Below are 24603 nucleotides of genomic sequence, written 5' to 3'. Positions count from 1 at the left end.
GAATGAGACATTTTTAGAAGATTAATTTAAATCAGTTAGCCGCACAGACTTGCAGGATCCTAGAACCATATTGCTGATTCATTTTATATGAACAAATATTTCTGCCGAATAGATGAAGAAGCCCAAGAGAAAGCATTCTCGTGCCAAATGGCAAGTACTGGGAATGACATCCTTGGTTAATGAAAAGAGGAGCAAATACACTGACTTTGAACATCTGATGATCTGACCTTCTGCATACTCATATCAAATGAGACCTCATACTGATTTCACACCACTAGACATCAGTGGCAGCTACACTGAAATTAGAGAAGGTGCACTGGTGTACATTTAGGGTAATTAAGAGGATAACTCGATCCTTCATGAATTATATTTTTATCTACAGGAGATTACTGATGCTCACAACATTATCACAGTCTGTCACTGAATTCGTGTCCTTTTTCAGGTGCTAGATCATGGAGTCATAGGACTAGGTAACATTAGGAAAAGAATTCAAAGCGAAGCTAATTATCTAGTTCCTGGCTGGATGAAAAGCTTCAAAAATGTCAAGACAACTGAAAAAGTAAAACAGACAGCCCAAAGAGGAACATATATTCACAATTATATATATAAAAAATATGTGTGTGTGTATATATATATATATATATAAAATTAAACATCTCAGAACTTTTTCAGGCAGTCTCAGAGACTGCAAACTCCTGAGTTTAAATGCTTAAATATGGCAATATTACATACAACAGTTCATAAGAAGCCTAAATTTGAGATTATGTTGCTCTCTGCCTGTGAACTCTTCTCCCACCTTCTACTCCACCCAAAACACAAAAGAAGTGTTCTGGCCACCATGAAAACCAGCCCAGCTGTCTCTAGCAGAGCTCTCACACACCTTCCCTCCACAACTGTGATACACAGATCTGTTCCCTCTGAAAGCAAAATAAACAAAAATACACTTTTTCTTTTAAATTCAAACAGTACTCAAACATTTTTTGCTGGCAGATGACCAAGGGATGAGATCTGCAAAGTTTTCACAGGAGGACTCTCACCAAACTCGATGTTTGGCCCTACAGCAACAGCTATTGCATGATCTACACCTACATGGCTGGATTTACCAACAGGGAATTACTACAAAATCGTAGTCATTTAGGTAAAAGCAATAAGTTACCCATAAATGCAGGGGGAAAAAAGAGATTACAGACAAGCATAACCAGAAGAATCCAACCAGTAAGGAAGGGTTCATTCAAGAGGCTCCCACAACATATATGCCAGGGCCTTCAATCTAACCAGCACTGGGGAAAACCAAGTATTTTGCTATTTTGGCTAGATGGCAGCTCTTTCTATCCTGACTCAGCACTCAGTCTTTCTTTTATAAGAAAATTATTATTATTATTGATGTCCTGGTAAAAATCAAGATAAAAATAAAAGTTATCTCTAGAGAGGTAGGAAGTTTTGAAGGAAATTGAGCCCAATACATTTAAAGTTGGATACGCGACTTTGCTAAGGATGAAATTCTGCTCTTTCTGATCCCACTGCAATATATGCGCTTGACTGAATCACGCCATGGTATTTTTAGTACCTTTCTTTGGAAATCTAAAATATAGAGTATAATTAAGGACTCAAGTGAGCCATCTGTAATGACTCATGACAAAGTCCTCATTCATGTACCAGTCCTTAATTGAATAAATATGCAAGTATTCAGATTCTATTTTGTATTTTGTAATATTTCTATTTTGTAAATTAATTAAAGAATTAGAAGTTTCCAATGCACGCCAGCCATATATTCTATGAAGGGATGACTCATACTTTCACTTAACAAGGGGTTCAAATTGAACTTCTACATGTAGCAAAAGTAAAAAAAAATTTTAACGGCTGTAGTGACGCTGAATACTCAGCCTGCATTTATTCTAAGTGATATAAATTATTATGGATCAAGATGAGTCAGGTTTGTGAGCAATATCATTAAAAAAGGGTCAAGAAAACCAAGAAACTGATATGGTTTATATATATTGTGTCACTTTACTATTACATATTTGTATGTAAGAAAGATAGCAATATTTTTATAGTATTTCTAAACACTTATTCTCATGAAGTTAAAGTACAGTTGGCTTAAATTTCCAGAAAAGTCCAGAGCTTTTTTTGTATCTCCATGTAAGATTTCTAAGCTGTAAGAGGTCTATTTTTTGAAGGCTGAAGCCCCACCCACCCCTACTTTTCTGGCATGGTGGGGGTGGAGGTCGAAATAGTCCCAGAGACAGCAGTTAAGGTGGACATTCAAAATGTAAGGTCACCTGTTTATTGTTGTTATATTAATATATTTTATTATGTATGTTATTTTATAGATATAGTTATTGTATTGTAAATATCGTAATATTTACAAAATAAATAAGAAGTGTTATTTTTCTTGCACAATAACAATTACAAAACTATTGGATCCCATCTATTTATACCCACTCCAGAAACAGAAATAATCAAGCCCGTTGGCTGGACTTTTTTTTTTTAATTAAAAAAAACCCAAACCACCAAACAAAAACTCGTGCTTGTGAAAATTATATCATGTGAATTAACTTTCTTCCCCACAAAGAAATCCCTGACCCCTGTCTCATGTTCTTGGGTCATTAAGCGAAGAGCTCTCAAAGCCAAGTTCATTGTGATAAAGATCACGAGCTTCTCGTCAGTGGGGGACTTGGATCCAAATGAAATGTTTCTGTGGGCAACCAGTTGGACAGTAATTCAACAGAAGGTATAGGAAAAAGCATAATATATTAATAGTTCCTTTTTTTCCTCCTCCTGTCCCTCTTAATGAGGAAATGCAAGTTTTTAGCCACTGGTTCCTGTGTTTCCCTTAAAAGCAGAGTTAACAACACAACATGAACGTATCTAACCGATTCGACAGCTGCCATCAGATCCATACTTCAGGTTAATGAAAACCAAGTGCTCTCAAAGACTTAAGAGAAGCCAATTGCCCAAGATCTATCTCACCAAAAAGAGTTACAGGATAATTCTGAAACTCAGGCAGTGAAATGTTTTGACAGTAGAAGAAAGAAACCTTGAAACAGCTTGCATCTTTACTGCTGTTCACAGAAAAATTTGGAATTTTCTTATCAAGATTACTCCCGAGCTCCAGGTAATGGCATGAGAACTGCAAACTTTGTTAAAGACTGTTAGGATCTTCTACACAACCCAGTCAACATTCAATCCACTTCCCATTTTGAAACTGCAGCCTTCAAAGTTACCGCTTAGACTCAGTTATGGGGGAAGATGACAGGTAAGAGGAAAAAGTCAATCTGAGAAGTCTCCTAGAGGGCAAGGAGGAAAAAAAATTTTGTCCAGCAGGAGACAGGTTACACTCGTTTGTTCTTTTTCCAGTAACAACTTAACACTGCAGTACTATTTAAGCCTGGGTATCCTACAGGTTAAATACAGGAAGCAAGTCGCCTTGTGGGCAGCAACACGAGCCGAGTATTGCCGCTTGATCTGAATCCACGAGCAGTCCGAAATGGCACGCTTCAAAACCAGCAAACTGCCTAAACAGCCTGATGTAGAGCAAACTCCACTGCTTTGACACTAATAAAAAGCACATGACAAGGTCAAGGGATGCCCATGTACACCGGAAAAGCCTTTTTCCTTCTCTTAAATGAAGCAGTTCAAAATATTGATATCCTGTCTTAAAAACAGTCTGCTCTCTAGTAAGACCATACACCTGCAGTGGCGAGACAAGTGTTTTTGCAGTCACTCTTCTGCTTTCCATGGAAGAACCGGCGATGACTGCTAATGCCGGGATCAGAAAGTGGCACGCCAATTCAGAGGCATGTGTTAAGTCCCATACACACATATTAATGCACAGATATGTTACTCCCTAATAATTTTGAGTTAACAAATGTTTTTTAAAAGAAAATGCACTGAGCAAGTGAAACCTAATTTGAAAAGGAAATACAATATTCCCATAAACGTATGCATGAAAGCCAAGAAGCTGCATAATAGGCATAGAAAACATACAAATATGCAATTTACATATATTACACACTAATAATCTCCATTCTGATATTATATTTAAAGAGCACTGACTGAGATGGCGTGCTGCCGTTTGGTTGCTTTTTCATGAAATCCAAACAGGGATGCTCCTGGCTACCAGTTCCCAAGACATTAATCCCTGTCTCATTCCTGCGAAAATCAACCCTCTGCGGGTCTGAAAGACAGAGGTTCTCTCACCACAGCCAGGTAGCAACGAGTAAAACAGATGAACAGGGAGAATAATCAGTCATCCCGAAGAGAGCTGCAGATCTTGTCTTGATGTTAAAAAGTGCTGAATAGTATTAACAAGGTCAGACTCTTTCTATTCTCTTATTCTTTTAAACAAAAGCAACAACATTTTATTTCCCAGCCTGCAAGACAGGGAAGCATTCTGCTTCCCAAAACTGACCAAAACATACAGTCTTCTCCAACTTCCAAGTTCATGGCTAACATGATAAAAATAAAATTACAGCACCCTAGCCATCTCCTCTTGTCCTTTGCCTTCACCCAGTGCTTGCCTGAAACAACATATTTGTCCATCATACTCAAAAACACAGTTAGAAAGGAAACATCCTGCGTGGAAAACAAAACTTCTCCAGGGGTCTGCATTTCAGACCTTCATTTGGAATAAATTGAAGTCAAAGGGGAAAAGGAGGTTTAAGCCTGGCAAGAATATCATCCCATGAATCTTAATATTAGATTTTCTTCTGCACATTCCAAGATTTTTTGTTTTTTTTAAATCACAAAAGATTATTTGGGCTTCAGACAGAGCCCCTCCTCCTGCTAAAGTCACCATAAATTCAGCTTTACACACAGTATGTCCAGAGCACTTGCCTGAGAGGACATTGATGGGTGGAAACATTATGTTAATTTCTCACACACCCAGATTTACTGTGGTCAGAAATCCACCGGCTTGTAAAAAGACCTTCTTTCCTTCTCATCACTCCTGTTTCTCTCTCTTCATAAAACCCCCAACACAGAACTGGCCTTTGACTTGCCGGCCACCTGGGTGCCTGCAGGAAGAGCCCTGAGGAAGCGTGACAAGGGGGTGCACTGCAGCACAGCCCACAACGAAGGGGCATCTCACATGCAGTAACATCGCGCGTACGTGACCGACGTCTCAAGCTTTTTTTCAGGTGTAAAGCACAATTGCTGTTTTGCTAGAGTTGTGCAATTTGTTGCACACAATTTACATATTTGAGGCTGTATCACTCCCTTATATAAACACAAATCCTAGGTATGGCATTTTATACATACGTACATTTTATACATGTCTCTAAGCCATTGTTTAGGCTCCAAAAATGTTTTAAAGGAGCTGTTGGTAACTGCATGAATTTAGGGCTGGGTTTCATGTTTGTTTGATAGAACGATCTTCATCAGCCAGAAAAGGTAATCATTCAGTTGCCAAGAAGCTCTTCAAAATCTAAATGTATGCATTCAGCGATGAACACAACGCCAGCTTTTGAGTGACTGGTGTTCTCCTAAACCTGTTGGTAGAGGTGCAGGATAGGGCCAGGAGCTCTAAGCACTGGGGTAGGAAAAGGTTTCAAATGTCTAAGGAAAAACAACAAACCCCAGAAGTTTCATAGCGTAAAGACAGGGCTGGGTGTAAAAAAGCACAGTAACTGATTAAGGACATCTAATCTGCTCCAGGATCTCCTTTTGATTATATCAAACCTCAAATCAGCAAGACTTTGGGGGGAGGAAACCTGGCCTCACTTTTTTGTCCCACTTTGCCCAGACACCACAAGATTTCTTTACTGTTGTGCTTCACTTCTGTGCCACAGACAATAAAAGCTTTGTGAAAGGAAAAAAAGATCACATTTTCCATAGCCAGAACCAACATGCATTTAAACTGACACTAACAACTACTTTTGATGGATTAACGCTGAATCCCAGAAAGATGTTTATATCAAAATTGTGGAAGCCTTGCACACTATGAAAATGGCCATTTAAAAAAAAAAAATGAAGCAACTAATATAATGTCATGGTTTTTGTTGGAGATTGCATTTAGAAATCAGAATTCTTCAGAACAAAATCCATTCAAGTCTTGTTGGAAGTACATCCGTTTGTTTTTCTGTTGGTATTTTTTTCCCGAGGTTTCAAGCCATAAAGTTTTGTACCCCACTCTATGCTATAGGAATCTGTGAAACTTAATTACATTTACTGTTACAAAAAAGGGTTTATGAACTTTTGCCTTTGGGCAAAAATGTTTATTTCATTGCCTTTGTTATTCATTCTTTTCAACTTCAGTGCCTTTGAACTTTTCAGCTGCACAGAGTTATCACCGTTGCACAGGAACCAGGAACTGTACTCCCGAGATGCAAACCACAAGTTGAAGAAAACGAAGGAGGCAAAGATATACGAGTCGTTATTTTGGCCACCCTTTGTGCCATTAAAATCTCATTTTCTGCCTATTAGAATGCCCTCTCCCTGCTTAGGCAGTGGTGATAGTCAGTGATTAGTGTGTAATTGAGTATAATTGTCTTTTCACTTTTCATTTGTGTCATTCTGAGCTTCTCTCTGTTTTTCTAACCACTGAGAGGAAAAAAGGGTAGAAAGAAGATAAAGCTGTTAAAACTCTCACTTTCAGCCCTGAAGAGATTCCTGATTGTAATTATAGATTGCATCCTCTTTGACTTCTCAGAATTTAGTGGACATCTCTTTCCAAGCACCTGGGCAAAGCTCTCGCTAATAAAATAAACTACCATCTATCCAAGCCTTAACTAATAGCGTCAGCTTCAGACAGATGCTGCGTGTAGGAAAATTTAACCAACCTTTTGACACTCAATTATCAAGGCAATTTATTAACATGATTTCCTAAAAAGAGCTCATGCAAATTAGAAAAACAATTATGGTATCCATGCATTTATAGATTGCCAAAGAGCAGTAATACTCCTAATTTATAACTCGATTATGGCTCATCTCAGCGTGTACAGCTCAGCCCTTGGAACTCTGCTCGTACAACTTGCCTGTAATTTTTCTGGACCATTTGGGTAAAACCTTGGTGAGGTTATCTTACAGAGATATTTTATTTATAGAAAAACTGCATGATCTACTTCTCTGTACCTAGCCATGGATCTTCAGAAAAATAGCAGTACATTAGAAATGCCTGACAACTGAATGTAAACATGAAGCCTGCATGACTACATTATAAATCACTTGAAATTAAATATAAACTATGACTCTCGATTCAGCCAGTAGGAGGAAAAAAAAAAAAAAAAAAGAAGGAAACTAGCAAACTGAAATCATGTGGCTTGTATAAAGAATACATTATGGTTTAAATTTGGCAATTCATTATACTGTGGCCTGAGGGAATAGACTCTTTGGTTCTGCTATACAGCAAATCCTCTGTCTGAAAACACAGGACTGACCTGAGGTGAAAGGCCATTGCCAATGGCAGGGTTCATGGGATTTGAGGGCCCGGACGGAGGCACAAAGCTGTCTGTATAGCTGGAAAATCCATGCCTGGTGCTGGGTAGGCAATAGGCAGAGCTGCTCTCTGGATTTGAAGGGAGGCTGCTTTGGTGCACGGTGCTTGGAGGGAGAGGCTGAGGTCTATGAACGGTACTGCTTGGATCAGACACAGCTAGAAGCAAAAGAAACATGTTGATATGTTTTCCTTCTTTTTTCTGGCGTAATAAGTTCATTATGTGAAGCTCAACTTGACAGAATTACATCAAGACCTTCATGTAAATACTGGTTAAACAAAAAGGTTAAGTCTTCAATATTGCTAGATATTTAACTGGCCAGTTAAATTACATAAAAATTCTTAAAAGACTGTAAAAATTATAATAGACACATGCAGTTTTCAGACAATCCTTAGTGGGTACATATTGTTCAGAATTGCTACAGCAAAGTTAAAAAGAAAATTTATATTTTTTATATATATCATATATATAAGATATAGTATACTTTTTTTATACAGACATCTATATATAAAGGAAAAGCTTTATTTGCTTAGAAGACTGTTAACAGGCTTTCCCCTTCTGATCACATCACAGAAATTCTGCTGTGATTTGTAGCAAACCTAGCAATGGATGAGAGAAGCCCTTTGCAAAATTCCCTTAATTAGAACATGGCCTAGAAAAAACATGCACCAACAGTTAGGATCCAAATCTCAAGGAAGGAGTAAGAAGAGCACAGCAATTTTCTTACCAAAACTCACCTGTAAGGTTTTTCTTTAACAGTAAAATCTAGTGTAGCCTAGATTTGAAGCTCTGTTCCCCACCCCCCCACCCCCCCAAATTCATCAAAGTTCACAGAATTCCTGATAGGGTTAATACCAATTTTTACCATGCTGAGACTTGCTACTATCCGATGTGAAACAAGACTGCCTGAATAGCTAGTTTTTTCCACCATCAGATAAATATCCTGACTACTCACAGAAGTTTCCTGTGCACCATCACAGAAAGCAACAAAGACAACGGAATGCAAATGCTGTCTCCTTCCCTGCCATGCCGGGTGCTCTCAGCGGAGGCGGCCAACGCAGTGGAAGGGTAGGGAAGAGCACACATTGCTCTACCAAACGCTGCACCTCTGTTGCGTGTGAGGCTACTGTTTCTCTTGCTAGCAGTCTTCACACATAACTAGCCCTTTCTTGCAGCAAAACAAACCTGATTTCTTACATGCTTAAAATAAGCAGGCTTGCAATGTTCTTACTGACTCAGACCCTAAATTAGCCAACACGCCGTTTTCCACATTAGAGAAGAAAATGTTTCTGCAATGGATCAACACAGGAACCCCCCAATAACACTATTTTAACCAAGTACCTGTTGGCTACTGTACCTTGCGGTATGGAGGTGGGTTGATAGGAGGGCTCAGAGAGCTGGTACGTTGGCAAAGTTGGCATGGCACTGGGTGGAAATCCTCCTGGGATCAGGTGGTTGAAAGCCATCAGTTGATTGGCTCCTGCCTGTTTCCTCCATCTAGCTCGGCGGTTACTAAACCAGACCTACAAATGTTTTAATTAAGGACATTTGATTTTTGTACATTTAATATGGGCACATCAGAAACAACAGCATCGTATTTCAAATGCATTCAGCGTCTGAGAGAAGAGATAAGATGCACACTGGTCTCAGAGCTCCTCCACGAGAAAGGAGCCCTTAGCACACGCATCTGTGGTTCAACAGACAGGACAGAGGAATCTTGAACCCTAGTTTTGTCTCAAATACAGCCTCTCCTGAGAAATAAGCTAATGCTTTCAAGCTTTAGTACTTTTAATAGCTCTCAATCACTATCCTTATTGTGCCAGATTTAACAAGAACATAAAAACATATCTCTACTTGATCTAAGTGCCAGCCAAGGCTATTTGGTTTGTATTGGACTTATATTTAATTTGCTGACAAGTTAGTGGCATTGCTTAATTCACTGTTGGAAGGTGCTTGTACTTATATGTTGGGATACTATATTGCCCTAATGATCAACAGAACTTTTAATTTGAAAAATACAAGCCCCATGTACAAAACACACAAATCCCTCCCAGCAAGTTTTCGTGTATTCACATATGTACAAAACATCCCTTAATAAACTTGACATTAACAGTAGATCAGAATTTCAGTACTAGATTAGCATTTCAGAACCACTTTGAAATCTGTTCCCAGGACAGGGTACCAAACAGATGGGGTTTGGATTAGCGGGACATTTTAGCTATAAATCTGCTTTCCTTCACGTCATTCTCAGTTCATGTTTTAAGTTTTCTGAGTCTTGGTTGGCTCTTACTGCCTCCATGAAAGGAAGACACAAGACTTCACAGATGTAGGCAGAATAAGAGATGCAAAACACATAGGTTAATATTAATATTGTAGCAATTACACACGTCACAAATCAGAAGGGCAGCCAGCCACAGCAGGGGCGCCTGGACCAGCATGCATCCATGCTGCCCTGCCACAGGTTTAGAGCAACTTCTAGATTACAGCACTCAGACATTTGTAAACAAGCAGACAATTATTCATAACTGTACACCCTGAAGCAGCTGCAATGATCATCCGTGGATACTATCAATTAGTTAAGACCTTAACTAAGCTTTAGCATCTTACACGGAACACCTGCATGGCCTGTAAGGCAGCCTGGCCTGAAAGCCACTGAGGCACGTTAGCTGACGAGCCACATGCAGATGCATTTGCAAAAGTAAGTTGGGTCTCAGATCTGTCACCCTTCCTGCAAGCAGCCTGCACTAGCTTATGAATCAGCCATCACAGACTGGATTTCTAGGTGTAACATCATTTACAAACCATGAGTGGCCCTTACATAAGGGTGTAACAACATTTTGGACTACACTGGGCTTCTCTTCCGCCTGCTATTTCGTAGCAGGAGTGGCAGGACTCACTGGGCCATCTGGTTTCTGATGCGGACCATCTGTCATCACGTAGTCTGATCTGGCTTCATCCTCTTTTCAGAACACGGTGCCCACAGTTCACACAGCTGCCTCGTCCTTTGGCCACAACATCTACTCCTCAATTACACACTCTCACTCCGGTTTAAGATTTAGGGCAGAAAGATAGATGGAGCCTCTGTTCTACCTCAGAAATCCCTCTCTTATTTTTTTGCTGTATATACAAATCCCTCCTTTGCCTCCACACAAACCACTTCTGAAAGCAGCTGACAGGGACAAGGCACCAGGGAGACCTGTGACAAGCAGCAGATGAGGATGGGTCTAGATTCAGCAATATTTTTTACTTTCTCATCCTACAGATACCTGCATGCTTTTTCACCTCTCTCCTTACCCTTTGCTTCTCTCGCTGACATTTAAATCTATATTTCTCATTTACTCCTCACAGACTCCTTCCACCTGCTTACATCTCCTGAAGCCCACCAGCCTCACACTTCTGCAGCAGTATCGTTTAAAGACAACCAAAGAGACAGAAAAAGGGGCAAGGCACGCTGAAGAGGGAGGAAGAGGCTTTGCTAAAGAGCCAAAGAGCACTTCAGAAGGATAATGGAGGTCAGAGAGGGGACAGCAAACGCATGTTGTAATTAGCCTGCCCAGGTTGTTAACTGTGGCTTTCTCCATGACACTCTCCCTTCTTCAGGTCAAGAGGGTTATCTGGTGATCTTCAAACACTTTGGGAACACTAACTGAACTACACTGAGTGAATGGATTTCACTGAGGAAAATGAGGTAATAAGATTTTGTTTCCTCTACAGATAAGCATTTGCCTTCAAGTCTTTATTAAAATGAGTCAGATCCCAAACTTTAATTCAGTAGAGAGTGATTTGCATTAATCTAAATATATGCTTTTATTTACAGATAGATTTTTGCTCATCTTATAGATTTGCATTTTACAGAAATCCAGAGATTTATTAAACATCCCTGAAAGGGACACACTCAATGGTATCTAAAAGCCTACAGCAGCCCCACAACGAACATACTTGCAGAGAGCTCTGTTGCTGCCTGGACCCCCCTTAAATTAAGTGGGGCTCCGCAGGGGTGCAGGAACCTGCCTGGGCTGTGCAGAAACAAGGCCATGTATTATCACCTTCATCCCATGAGATTGGCACAGGCTAAGTGGGTGCTACCTGACCCCTGCCATCCCACTGCCTTGCTGCCCCATCAGCCGCAGCACACACTTCCACCACTTGCCCTGGCTTCTTACTTTCCCCAGGCAACAAGAAGGCAGATGGCACCTGACTAGCACCAGAATTAGTCCAAAATTAACTCACCAAAACCCCTTGAACAAATTCAAACCTGCAGAGTGAGTGTTGTTGCCACTAACACCACACACTTGTCACTACAGAATGGTAGAGGCACATTAAAAAAAAAAAAACACACACACACACACCCTCAACCCACACCTTTACAGTAAGCACCAGGGGTCCGATCCACATATGTACTTGTTTCCCTTTGATTTTAACAGGCTTTGGACCAACCTTGGTAAAAATACTAAAAATAATTTAACTTTAAAATGACCATAAGTGTGGCCCCAACTCTTGCCATCACACATTTTTACAAAGGAACAGACTGAAGCTCTGAATCTGTAATTCTGGATGTTTTAATGCAGCAGTTTTTACTATTGTTACTATTTACTGTCATGGCCTCACCCTTTCCACATGGCTTGAGATTTGGTTTGCAACTGTGCTTAACTCCCATTTTATACCGGGTAACTTCAGATTTCAAATGTCATGTGTGACAGAACACAAAGAAGAAATAATGTAACAGTAAGACAGGAGATTAAAAAATACAAACAAGATTAAATGGGAGAACTAAAGAGTTGAAAACTGGTTTTGGAAAGACAAGAAAAAATTACCCAAAATTAAATCACTCATAACTAAATTACTAAAAACTAAATAACTAAAACCTAAATATTTTATTTATGTGTGATGTTATTAGTCAGATCCCAAACTTTATTAAGTTAACACAGAAAGCATATAGCTGCTACTGAAGTGATTTATTATTTTTTTTAATCATAGTATTTCACTTAGACTATGTTCAACTAACTTGACTTACTCTCAAGAGTTTGGGAAATTTTTTTATTTTTAACTCAGCACATATCACGAAAAATGCATGTGCACTATTGCCACTAATTAAAGAAATCTTGAAAAAATTTGCCAATGTCAAGCCAAGACTTAAAAAATAAATCTAGTCACCACAAGCCAACGTGTCTGCTTGGAAACATATTGTAAACACCTGGGGAAAGGGTTTCTTTTGTCTGTGCATTTCCAACACGATTTAAACACAACATCCTCTTAACGTTCAGCAAATTTCAACTTCCACCAGCATGACAAAATCCTCATCTTAAGAGTGGCCTTCCCAAATCTATCAGGTTTGCCATAGGACTCTTCTGTTCTCCCACAACCTCCCTTCTGAGAGGGAAGCGATCGTCCCCTGGATGCTGAGATGCTCCAAGGGGAAGGCAGCCCCTGGTGAAGACCGCACTGTGAGAAGTGCCACCCTGTAGCGGGCATAACAGAAAAACAACTCTAAGCTATCTACGTCTGCTTAATCTGACAAACTAACGTACCTCGTGTGTTGCCTTCACCAGCAACAGCATGGATCTCCGTGGAAGGCAGACCAACCCTAGCTAGTCCTTCAAATCATCGTTACCACACCAAAGTCCCCCATGGAAACAAAAGCAGTGGAGAAGCAAGCTACTGCATTTTGGAGACTCAAAATAGAGCGTTCTTGCACAAGCGGTCCTGGGTCTGAGGGAGTATGATCTACCTGTGTTGGTGTAGCAGGCAGGAGCTCTAAATTAGGTTAGCATTTTGCTTTGCTGGTGCTGTGCAAATGCAGACAGGACAGATGAAACATGGCTTGTCTGAGGGACCCAAGCATCCAAAAACGATGTCTGCACCAGAAGCCAAGTCATTCATTTTAGTGAGGCTCTGGCTCCCTAGTTTCTATGTCACTTTCAAAGATGGAATGTAAATTGCCCTGTTGATTTGGAAACAGTATCAAATCCCAGTGTCTAGCCAAAATTTACATCTCAAAAACAGAACTGAAGAGGATGAAATTTAGAGCAAAAGAAAAAAAAAAAAGTCCTTTAAGGGAAGTAAGTATCAGAGGCTTTGGTTTTTCAAGCAACTAGAACTGGACTGACCAAAAAAGAAATCACTCCACAATAGAATATAAAAAAAATTATTTTGTGCCAATGTAGAATGGATGAGGTGAACTAATAGGTTTCTCCCATCTCTACTTTCCAATATTTAGATCCTGCTTTTTATTATAATTTTTTCCTTTAAGTAGTTTGCAAGCAATCACGCCAACATCTTATTTTGTTGATCTCAACAGGATATTCTTTAAAAGATGCATTTATTCACTTGGGAACACACTAGTGTAATTAGCCTTGACATTTCAACAGTCTGATCATAAACACAGAGTGCTCTATGCGCTTTTAAGGCAAAAAGATCTCTGAACCAACAGAGCAAAACATTCGAGATGTGAATTTTGCAGGAAACCCGTGGATATTTTGTTAAACACAGTCCTGACTATTGCAAGCATGAGTGCCAAAACCACACGAAGTCAAGAGACTGATGTATTGTTAACAGCACTTTTAATTTTAGGCAGAAGGGGGGTTTGTTTTTTTCCCCTTTTGCCTTATAATATTTTTCATGTTAACTGCCTCCCCACCCCTCCCTATTCCCTGCCTTTCCCTTCTCCCAAAATCCACATGTCCAAAATGAATCTGACCATCGTGGAAGCAGGAGCCTTTGGCGGGTGTGCCATCGGGGAGTGAGTTTGGGGTGTGCCAGAAGCAGTGGGGCTGCCTTGCAAAGAGGGGAGGCCGAATGAGGAAACCGCTAACGAAGCTGGGCTGCACCAGCCCGCACAGGGGCAACTCCATTACCTGTGTGAAACACAGCAGCATGACTCCTAAAGACACCGACAGGGTCCGATCCTGCATCCTCTGTTGATGCCGGACCTACATTTACATCAGCAGCCTTCAGAGCAGCCTGTGCAGGCACTTTCACCCTCTCTCGCCAGGCCGACAGCTGACACCAGTGCTCGTGCCTGCCTGACTCAACTGGGATTTCATTCAAAGAACATAAAACAACAGGGGGAAAAAGGGAAAGAAGTTTTTCCTTCTTCCCTTTTCTTGCAGTAGGGTGAATTTCCATCCCAGCTCACCACGGTATCAGATGAGCTCCAGGGAAAGCACTGCCAAGGACCAGCCGTAGGAAGAAGAAAGAGTAGAAATGGAATTGCTTTTTAGCAACAACTAGTTGGTAAATCAGCTTCGCTGTGACATCCACAGACCCCCAGCCTCACAGGAATAAGGTCTGCTGCGTACACATGGAGGCACACCATGGGTAGGCCTGCTTCCACACAGCATCCCAAAGTGGTGCCACTCGCCTGCAAAGCACAACCTGCCACAAGCAAGAATGCTGCGAGGCTGCAGGTTCTCCGCCTGGGGTCTGCCGGGAGCTGTCGTTTATGGTGATGGGAAGTCACATTGGTTGGGATACACAGAATTATCAATGTGATGGAAGCCAGAGTTCTTTTAAAGCAAGTAAACAAAAATAAATAAATAAAACACACACACAAAAGAAAAAGAAAACAGACCAAAAAACCACTAGGCTGTGCCAAAGGGAACGAGGACTTCCAACCACCTCCCAGTGCGATCCAGCGTATTCAACTTTCATAGGCTTCTGTGAAAAGACTTTGACTCAGCCCTACACAAATACTTCTAAAACACACTGCAGCTGAATACTTCTGCAAAATATCGAGTAATAAGCAAATTGAACTGTGTATTTATAAATTAAAGCACCACTAATTTGAGCCTTAGGCAGCAGGGACCAGAAAAAGAGAATCAAAATCACATCCCTTCTTTTCCTTTATATTTAAAAATGTCTTCTTGGGCCTGCATATGTTTGTAGTTGGCCAATTAACCCATAAGAATTTCTCCTTTACCCTGGGGCGGGGGGAATCTGCAATTACAGGGTTATCTACTACAAGAATGCACACAGCATTTTCTTTCTTTATCCTATATATGATGCAAGAGGGACAGCCTCAAAAAAAGGCACTATAAATGCTCCATAAACCACATCAGGAATAACTGTAAAGATCTGATGAAAAGTCTTAAATGTTCCTGAATCTGTCCCACATTCCTTTATCCCATCTCCCCATAGGACTGTGCAGTTCAGAGTACAAACTCAAACCATTTCAGAGGAGCTGAGGGCAAATAAAGACTTTTTTTGGCACAGGTCCTCCCTCCCCCATGATTTCCCAGTGAATGCTTTTCACTGTTTGCTACCGAGAGAGACAATTAAAGCTGAGAGCTTGGACTTCAGAGCTTTCAAACCTTACTACTAGCTTAAGAGTCATCATTTCTTCTCTTACCTTTCCCTCCCTCCCTTATCTTCCTCTCCAAACCATCTCTTCCCCTCTTTGTACCACAGTGAGACAAAGAAAACAATATGCAAGCACAGCACTTAAAAAAAATAATCATTTTTCTTCCAGCTACTCAAGATTTCTGAGCTCTTGGGACTTCTTTTATCTGCTGAGGCTATAATAAGTTTTACAAAAGCTTACAAGCTGATTACAAGTTTGACATGGGAACATTCAACCCCATCCTAGTAGCCTGGAGAGATCTGCCTGAATTTTCAGACATGCTCTTCTCTTAAACAGTATTTTTTCTTTTTGGAATTTTTCAAGCAAACCAATTTAAACCTGGGATTTTGGCCGAGAAGAGTCTTTTCAGGACAGGACATACTCATGTTTCAGAATTCTTCCCGACTCCCCCTGTTTTTTCACCATTATTCATGGACTAAAAGAGTCCAAACAAATTTCTCCTGTTGCCTTTTGGGGGTTGAGCAGGAAGGCCATATGCCATCCACTTGGCAGCAGGACCTCCTGCCTTGCACGATCCCATGCAGCTGGGGCACATCCTCAGCATGGTCCAACACACAAATCTCACACACCACATTTCTGATAATTTGGGAGGCCTGCCTTCAACACACAGCCCAAAAGGACGTGTCTGACTGACCAGTCCCCATCGGCCAAGGCAGGCTCCTCGTCTTCCAGCTGCCACAGGACAAACCTGAGCCTTATTTTAAAATCCTTTACCAAAAGACTGAATTAAACACCTCCCACTGTCAATCTGAAACAGGCTCCAAAGTGCTGCCAAAGTTCATCCAGTTCATCCAGGTCTAAAAATAAGCCTGCTGTGGGAATCAAAAAGTGGCCAGAGAAGATGCTACTCACTTAATTCCTTATGCACTGTGTTACAGAAACCATAACTGCGCTGCTCTGAAGCTCAGAAAGAGCCTTTGATCTTTATCTACACTGGGGGAAATTTCAGTTTTAGAATTTGCCTTCCGATTGAGTCAGTAAAAATAGGCACAGACCTTAAGGGCTTGCACTGCAACTTAATGATGGTTTTAATGAGGTTTTAAACTGGACCAGTAAAGCACTGCACGGTTGTGATTTTTACTCACGTGAATCTAACTTCACATTCCCAGGGTATTACTACTACTTTTTTTTTTTTTTTTTCAATAAAAGGGTCATCCTTTGGGACTCTACTTATGTTTCCAAATTGTATCTGATGAATGCAGAAGACTGAAGAACTTTCCCCTTCCTATTGCACCTAACATGCAAAGAGCCAGGTGCCTTTGGAAGAGGCAGCAGAAGAGGTTGTCCTGGCTCCATGTGACATCCAGGCTCAAACACAGGGGAGGAAGACCCAGCAGTTCTGGAGTGGAAAGGTGCTGCAGGAGGAATTGCAGGGAGCATTTTAATTCCTTATTACACCCAGTGCTGAAGTATTTGCAACAATTACAGCTACACATCTCATGACTCTTGCAAGGTGGAGTTTGTTGCAACACTTCCCTCAAAAGCCTTTCCTGTCCCCACAATTAAACACACAACATTCACAGTGTAAAGCCTGTTTTCAGTTGCTTGTAGCTTTCAAAAAATTCCCCTTAGGGGCTGAAATGTTCTAAGACTGATCTCAGCCCAGAGGCGACTTTTCCACACAAACCCCCAACCAGCCAGCTTAGAAACATGCATTTGGTTACCCTTACAACAGTGGGAAAGTGAGAAAATAGATGATTTGGCGGTTTAAGACTCTTCCTTTCACAGGTGTTCAGAGACTGCCTTGGGGAATAGGAGAAGGGAAGCACGGGGGCAGCAGAGTAGAAAAAACAGAACATGAAATGCAAGTGCTACATGGAGCGACCGAGGGAATAGCAAGGTTGGTCCAGTTGTAATCAATTAAATAACTTCCTAGACAATGTAAAACAACTCTACAAAATTAGTCCTTACAGCTCCAGAGAAGAAAATAATTTTCTGGACTCAGCCAGACTCGGGCTGCAAAGCGCTAGCTCTTTCAGATGATGCTTGATCGGGAAGCAGTCAAAGAGACCTTTGTGTATATATCCATATAAAATTTGGTATCTCTGATCTCTGTCACACTGTTACCAAAAAAGAAGTGTGACTAAGAAAGCCTGAATGCTACATCAGTATTGGCTATCCAGCCCCCTCAGCCTCAAGTCTCTTCGGGTTATTTTCTTTTCACAGGTCGTCTTTTATTTCATGCCCATCATAGGTGGCTATTTTAAGGGGCTATAGAGAGGTGCTGAATGCTGATAAGGCAAATCCTGTATCCCTTAATCCACTGCTAAATCACTCTGCCAGGCTTCAAGGGTACCAGACAGATGGAGTGCACTAGGAAACTGCCCACAGGCTGGCTACTTCAACCCCAGCTCATCCTTAATCCAGAAAGGTTTTGTTCTGGTATTTTAATCATTGACTGACTGGGAACTTTCTTCCATGCTGGGTTAGGTAAAATATCCATATGTCAGAGGTACCAGGGAATTCGTGAGGCTGTAGATCATAGGAGTGGTGTGAGACAGGATGTGTCTCAAGGGAACCAAGGAAGCCATAAGGAATGTAAAAAGTCACAGGGTTAAAGCCACATTAAGACAGCTGTTATGTTAATGAGAGTTCTGCTTTTCTTCTAGCTGTGGGTCATTGATTTAGAAAAACACAAACAAGGTCTTTTTCATTTTATCGTCCTTTTCTACTGAAGCTAACATAGACCAAAACATCATATCCTAGATCCCATTTGTCTCGCTAACAGGACTCATGTAGGAAGTTATCTTTATTATGTTTGTGCATGGATGATTCCCTGATTCCAAGGGCTTGGTTTGGTCTTACGTGGCCCAATTCTATATACGAAGCTGTTTTGCAAGCATTTCACTTAGTAAACATGTTAAGAAAAGTCATGCACCACTGAGTTTGCCTTCCAGACAAATGCATCACTACATCTGATTTTCTCCCACAGTCATAACAAACGCAAGAAATGTGAAGTCTTTTGCAGAAACATTTAGCAGGTAAAACTGAAAAAGTCTGGACCTTTCTAGGCAGATACTCAATAACATAGCCGTGCAGCAATAAGCATGCTTGTCTTAAAGAGTCAGAGGGGTATTTTCTATTGCTTATTTCAGTTTGCAGAGTCTGAATGCCTCAGGCTGAGCTTCAAAGGTCGAAACATAAAAACAGAGTTTCACCAAAGCAACCAAATTCACCTGCATCCCCAAGGATCACACGTTACCATTCATTTATCTTCCTTGGTTAGGTTGCAAGCTATAACATTTTGCTTGTCACCCAACCGCACATTTGCTTACAAACACTTGCAACTCGGACTGATTTGAACTGGGCGTGCTTTTCCACATGACTCTAGATGTTGAGCAGTGAAAAAGCAGCAGAGGATTCTGCCTGTGGTATTAAACATTTCACAGGACATGCTTCTGTAGCACGAAACAGAACAAGTCCTGGTCTGAACCTGAACTCTGGGGTGCAGTTTATTCCATAATTATTTGGCTGCTATTTGCCTGGTTTGGGACATCTGAAAATCTGGGTTCTCACTTTTTTTTTTTTTTTTTAAATTTAAATCAACTCCATGGTTTACTCCTCCAGCACGTTAGCTACATGAAGTTGTGAAGACCTAATGGTTATTTAAGGGTTTATTTTCTTTTGAATTAAACTGACAGTGGGGATAAAAGAGATATTGCAAGGTTTAAATCAATTATTTGAAATTTGAAAGTTAACCTAAAAGTAAACTGTAGATACCGCATCAGTAACCCTGCTCACTTGCACCGCTCTATAGACACGTTGTCCTTTTTAAAATGTTTTTCTCTCCTCTGTTAGTGCCTGAAAGACCCGAATAACAACAGATGAAATCAGTTAATTACTATAAACTGGCACAACAGCTGACCTGATTATATGCACAGTGGTGTCAAATGCATAAAATAAACAAACTGGGATAACAGACCTTCTCCAAAGTAGGTACGGAACAATTACTGAGAAAACAGAAAACTTTTTTCAAAGCAGTTATTGCCTTAAACAGTTGGAAAACCAGTGTCCACGTACCCAAAGGCTTTAAACAACATTGTTTCACATTTTCCTTCTACCCCAGGGTAGGTAGGCTGATAATATAAGAGGACCCTACATGCTAAGAGAAAAGGAAATCCCCTCTGTGAAATACGTACCTGGACACGGGCCTCCGTGAGCTTGGCTCTTTGCGCAAGTTCTTCCCGGGTATAAATATCAGGGTAGTGTGTCCTCTCAAAAGCTCTTTCCAGCTCTTCCAGTTGCTCTGCTGTGAAGGTTGTCCTGCTGCGGCGCTGCTTTCTTTTTAAAGGTAAATCTGGTTCAGAATCAATGTCAGAGCCTTCATCAGACTGGGGTGCTGATGCTCAAAAAAGAAAAAAAAATAAAAGATAAAAATTAGCTTTAGTTGAGGAAGGAAAAAAAGCAAAATATTGGATCTGTTGATGATAGCTTCTTATGTGGAAAAGCTGCTTTTTCTCCATGACTCAAAACTGAGTTGGCAAACTTCAAAAAAGTGAGAAACAAATTAGCATTAAGTGCTACATTGTGCAAATGTGCTCAAATAAAGAATTGTCAAAAGTTTAATCATGAGTTTAGCACCTTTTCCTGGCCCACAAATATTTAAGGACCTCTAGCAATCTTTTTGAGTAAATGAATTGATTTCTTTGTTTTAACTCCTCCAGCAGTTTGCAAGTGTTTTACAAACTTGAACAGTACTGCTTAGTCCCAAGCAGTCAGACAAGCAATACGGCCTTGTTCGTTTCCCTGGACTAGTGAACAGGTACAGCTGTCTGTCACACCAGTGTGAATGTTGTAACTTAAACATTCCAACTCTATAGACACAAGTCCATGAGACCTTTCCTACAGATCCATCACTAAAACCTTACTGCTGAAATAGTTATGGAAGCGATTACAAAGGTATGGGGAGCACTATTGAAGACAGTAATTCTCATACACAAACGAGTATTTACTTCATGTCTTGTGTATTATTTGTCCTATGCTCTGAATAGTATTTTACACATGTTTGTGTTGGTGTATCAGCACATTTAAACATTCCCTCTCGTTTGTGACTTACTTGCCTGTCTTAGGACCACCTAACAGAACAGGCCAGACAAGTGTTAATATAAAAAAAATTTTTGAGACACATGTTGCACAGAGGAGTCCTGTAAGAATGGCTCAGAGCAACAGTTTGACTTCACTCTTCCAGTTACTAAAGCAGTGAGATTCCAGAGTATGTGATGACCAGAGCTGAAATACATGGACTGCGTGCTTCCTTCACCTAAGGTTTCATCATTGGGACGTTTTCCAGCACAAAGCATGGCTACATACGGATGCTCAGCCTCTGGGCAACATTCCAGGACATGATTGCAAAACAGCCAGGCTGTGTCAGACCAAAGGCCCCCCACACCACGCCCCGGATCAGTATTTAAGGAAAGCCAGCAAGAAACGGACCATGCACAGCATGTCCATAGACCCAGGAAGGGCCTACCACCTCTTGAGATCAGCAGTTTAAAGAGAAATCAGAACCAAAACTCTTACTGGGTTTCAGGGACGTAAGGAGAGTGAGAACACGCACAGACAGCAGACAGCTCCTGGCATCACTGCTTCTTTCCCCTGTGCTCCCTGGCAATCAAGAGAACTCCAGCTACCGCCCAGCCGCAGCTGAATCCATAGCTATAGCTGTGAAGGCAGCAAAGCCTCTTCCAGCACTCGACCATATTCTCTTTCTCCAACAAACAGTAATGAACCAAAAGAGCAGACTTCCAAAGCCAGTCTTCACTTGCATCAGCTGCTGTCCCAGGCGACGAGCATTCCTTCTTGCCTGAGTCTTCAAGAGAAACCACCTAAAGAGGGCAGACACTCCCCAGTGATACTGAAACTGCTTGTTCAGTTAAAATACAATATTTGCTTCTACTACTTCAATAATTCCAGATAAATTATTGATATAGACATTAATTTAAAATAATCATCTTAACATGATTTATTTGGAGGTAACTGAGAACACAAAGCCAGAAAGAAACCAGTTGCTCACGCTCCAGCTAACCCCCCCCAACCATGTTCATTTCTAGCTATCTTACATTTGCAATTTCACTCAAGCTGTTTGAAGTAATAAATACACCTAATTTGTTTACTTGGTCTTATAGCACGAGAAAGACAAAGTGCTTTTTCAGACAGCTCAGCTGAAGAGTTCATGAATTTCTGCATACCAAGCAAAAAACAGTTACTGCTAGACCAGAGGCTCTTATGTGAAAGCTATCTTCATTGTCCGGACACCATCAATATTTTGGATCCAACATACACAGGACATCAGGAGAAACTCCCACAGAGCTCATCACCGAAGCACTGTGAAAACTCCCAGAGTCTCTTACTTGGGTGGAAGTTACGCCCCAAGACTGGATTAAGCTGTTCTGGTTCTTGAGAATATCGTCCCTGAGAACAAAGGGGAATCATCACAAATATCCTATCCCAAATAGTTCAAGTTATTCCTTATTAAACAGGCAATCCTGGGTATCCCAAAATTAACGTAACACATTGTCTGAACTAGTGACAAATCCCAAATCTTCTCAGTTGGGGTCCCAAGCAAATCAGTGACACCTGCCTTCCTCAGCAGCTGCCAAGTTACAACCCTCCAGGATGGCTTCATGCTGCTCTTCAAGAATAAAAAGAAACATAGGATATTTAAAATACAGTTTCCCTATGCTAGCCTCAGATACAAACCACCCACCTCAAGCAGGACAGCTATTGCTGGCAAGCTAGACTAGCGGGGGCGAGCACACCAGCCACGCTAACAGGGTCACACCAGCTAGCACCGCACTCTGACTGTACCTGATGTGGCAAGATCAGAAACAGAGCTCAGGAAGGTCCTGTCTGGGACAACTTCTCTGACAAAAGTTGTCTTTGATTGTGTACGATAAGTTTTTTGTTTTTAAAAAAAAGTCGTCAAATCCTCAAATCTCAGGAAGTGTTTCAATACTCTCAGACTCTACATGTATGCATGGAACTTCTTCAAACATCCACATATATGCCTATAAAAAGCCAGCTTAAACTGTGCAATTTAAGTGGATATTTATCACTAAATTTCTGAAGTGAATTCCCTCCCAACTGAGTGGGAAGTATCAGGAGGCCCATAATCATCTTTCTAAAAATGTTTTATAAAGACTAAATAAAAATCTTGTGATGTTGCCATGCACCTTGCAGCCACGCAGCAATGAGAACACAGAACTGAAACACTGACTTCATTTCATTTTAGCTTTACTTTTCGTTAAGCATTGCAAAAGTCAAAAGGTAAACCAGTCAGGAAAAAAAAATTAACAAAGTATTTAAGAGTCCAGGACAACATGTCTAATCAAGTGCAATAGTTCAGAGAGAAAGTAATAAAATTAGAGTAGGAAAAAAACTAATATGAAATTAAATAGCTGTCGTGTCTGATTTCACTGGTGTTACCCTTCGCCTGGCCTGGCTGCTATGGTGCGGCTTTATTGAAAACATTGAGTTCCTTTGTCCTGTCTGATCTGCAATGTTAAAATCAGACAAATGTAATCTCAAATGATAGCTGCATGTCTGTATGACAGGCTACACTATTTTTATTTCTTACAAATTCTTCTTAAATATTATTAGTTTCAAGAAAGTTTTTATTCTTATTTTTCCTATTAAAATACCATTATTAGACTGTTCCATAGGTGAGAAGCCAGAGTATTGGCTCAGCATATAAACTGGACAGACCTCAGCCTTTAAAAAAAAGCAGTATTTATTTTATATATGCTCAGCAGCTACAGCATATTGCCCTTTTACTAAGCAGTATCTAGCTAACAGATCCACCAACTTCCATGCTATAAAAAGATACTGTTTGGCACAGGTAGAGGTGGTCAGGTTTTAGCTGGGTGATTATTTCTATATCCATCACCTCCACAGACACACAACACGCACATCGCTTATCTTTACAGTTGTCCTAAAGATCTTAATACTCGAACCCCTCGAGCTAAAAATAGGGGAAAGAAGGATACTCACCGGTGACCTGGAAGATCCCTGGCCAGAGCCCTGGGGATCACTGGTACCCCCCTTACCGCACAGCTCTAAAATAGGAGAGGCAGCCAAAAGCACTACCAGTAGCTGGGCCATGAAGTTAAATTAAAGAAGGAATTACAGAATTAAAGAGCAATTATTTGTCCCTTAACCCCTCGTGACCTGCCTGGTGGCCTGAGGAAATGCTGCATGCCTGTTACCACCATGATATGCAAAAAACCTCTGCCCACTGTTGCAGGCATTTGGTCACCTGGAGGTCTGCCACCATCCCTCTTCCAAACACCATAAATAGACACGTCGGGGCAGAAACTGAACAACAAAATAACGCACAAGAGGTCATTCTGTGGGTTGTTCTTCCTCTCAGCAAGACATTTCATTTGAATAATTAAATAACAAAAACATGACAACCATTTAAAGCCCATACATTATGGCTGCAGTGCAGCGCACCTGACAAACGCAGGCAGAGAGGTTGTCTTTCAGCAGCCTGTGAAGGCACAGCTTCTCTGGCAATCTTTCAGTCACTGAGAAATTTTTTAATAAAATATTACACAGACTCTTCCTCTAAGCCTAACAGCCTGGGGCCTGCCCTAGATAAATTCTGTCTAGCCGTGGATCTTGCTAAAATAAGACCAAAAAACCCAACGATATACCAAAGGCCAGGGAGGGCTCTGGCGGACGTTTGCTAGCTACCCTCCCCACATCTTCCCATTTCTTTATTTATGCAAGATTAATTTCACATCTCTATTACTTGAGGCAGCGGCCGGGGCGCCCCCGGCTTTGGGGCTGGCCGGGGCGCTCAGCAGCAGG

The 24603-nt window shown here is 40.9% G+C and overlaps 1 protein-coding gene across 1 annotated transcript in view; it reads right to left on the bottom strand.

Moving 5' to 3' along the window:
- The window catches only part of PAX3 (paired box 3), a 93926-nt gene that overhangs the window by 5411 nt on the left and 63912 nt on the right, over positions 1–24603 (bottom strand). The window contains exons 5-7 of the mRNA XM_035888837.1: positions 19932–20137; positions 8791–8956; positions 7377–7591 (exon numbers count right to left, since the gene is read on the bottom strand). Coding sequence (XP_035744730.1) covers positions 7377–7591; positions 8791–8956; positions 19932–20137 — 587 coding nt within the window. The remainder of the gene's footprint in view (positions 1–7376; positions 7592–8790; positions 8957–19931; positions 20138–24603) is intronic.

This window comes from Egretta garzetta, unplaced genomic scaffold (assembly GCF_000687185.1).
Source record: "Egretta garzetta isolate BGI_Z169 unplaced genomic scaffold, ASM68718v1 scaffold161, whole genome shotgun sequence".
Classification (NCBI taxonomy): domain Eukaryota; kingdom Metazoa; phylum Chordata; class Aves; order Pelecaniformes; family Ardeidae; genus Egretta; species Egretta garzetta.
This window is presented reverse-complemented; position numbering and strand designations above follow the sequence as displayed.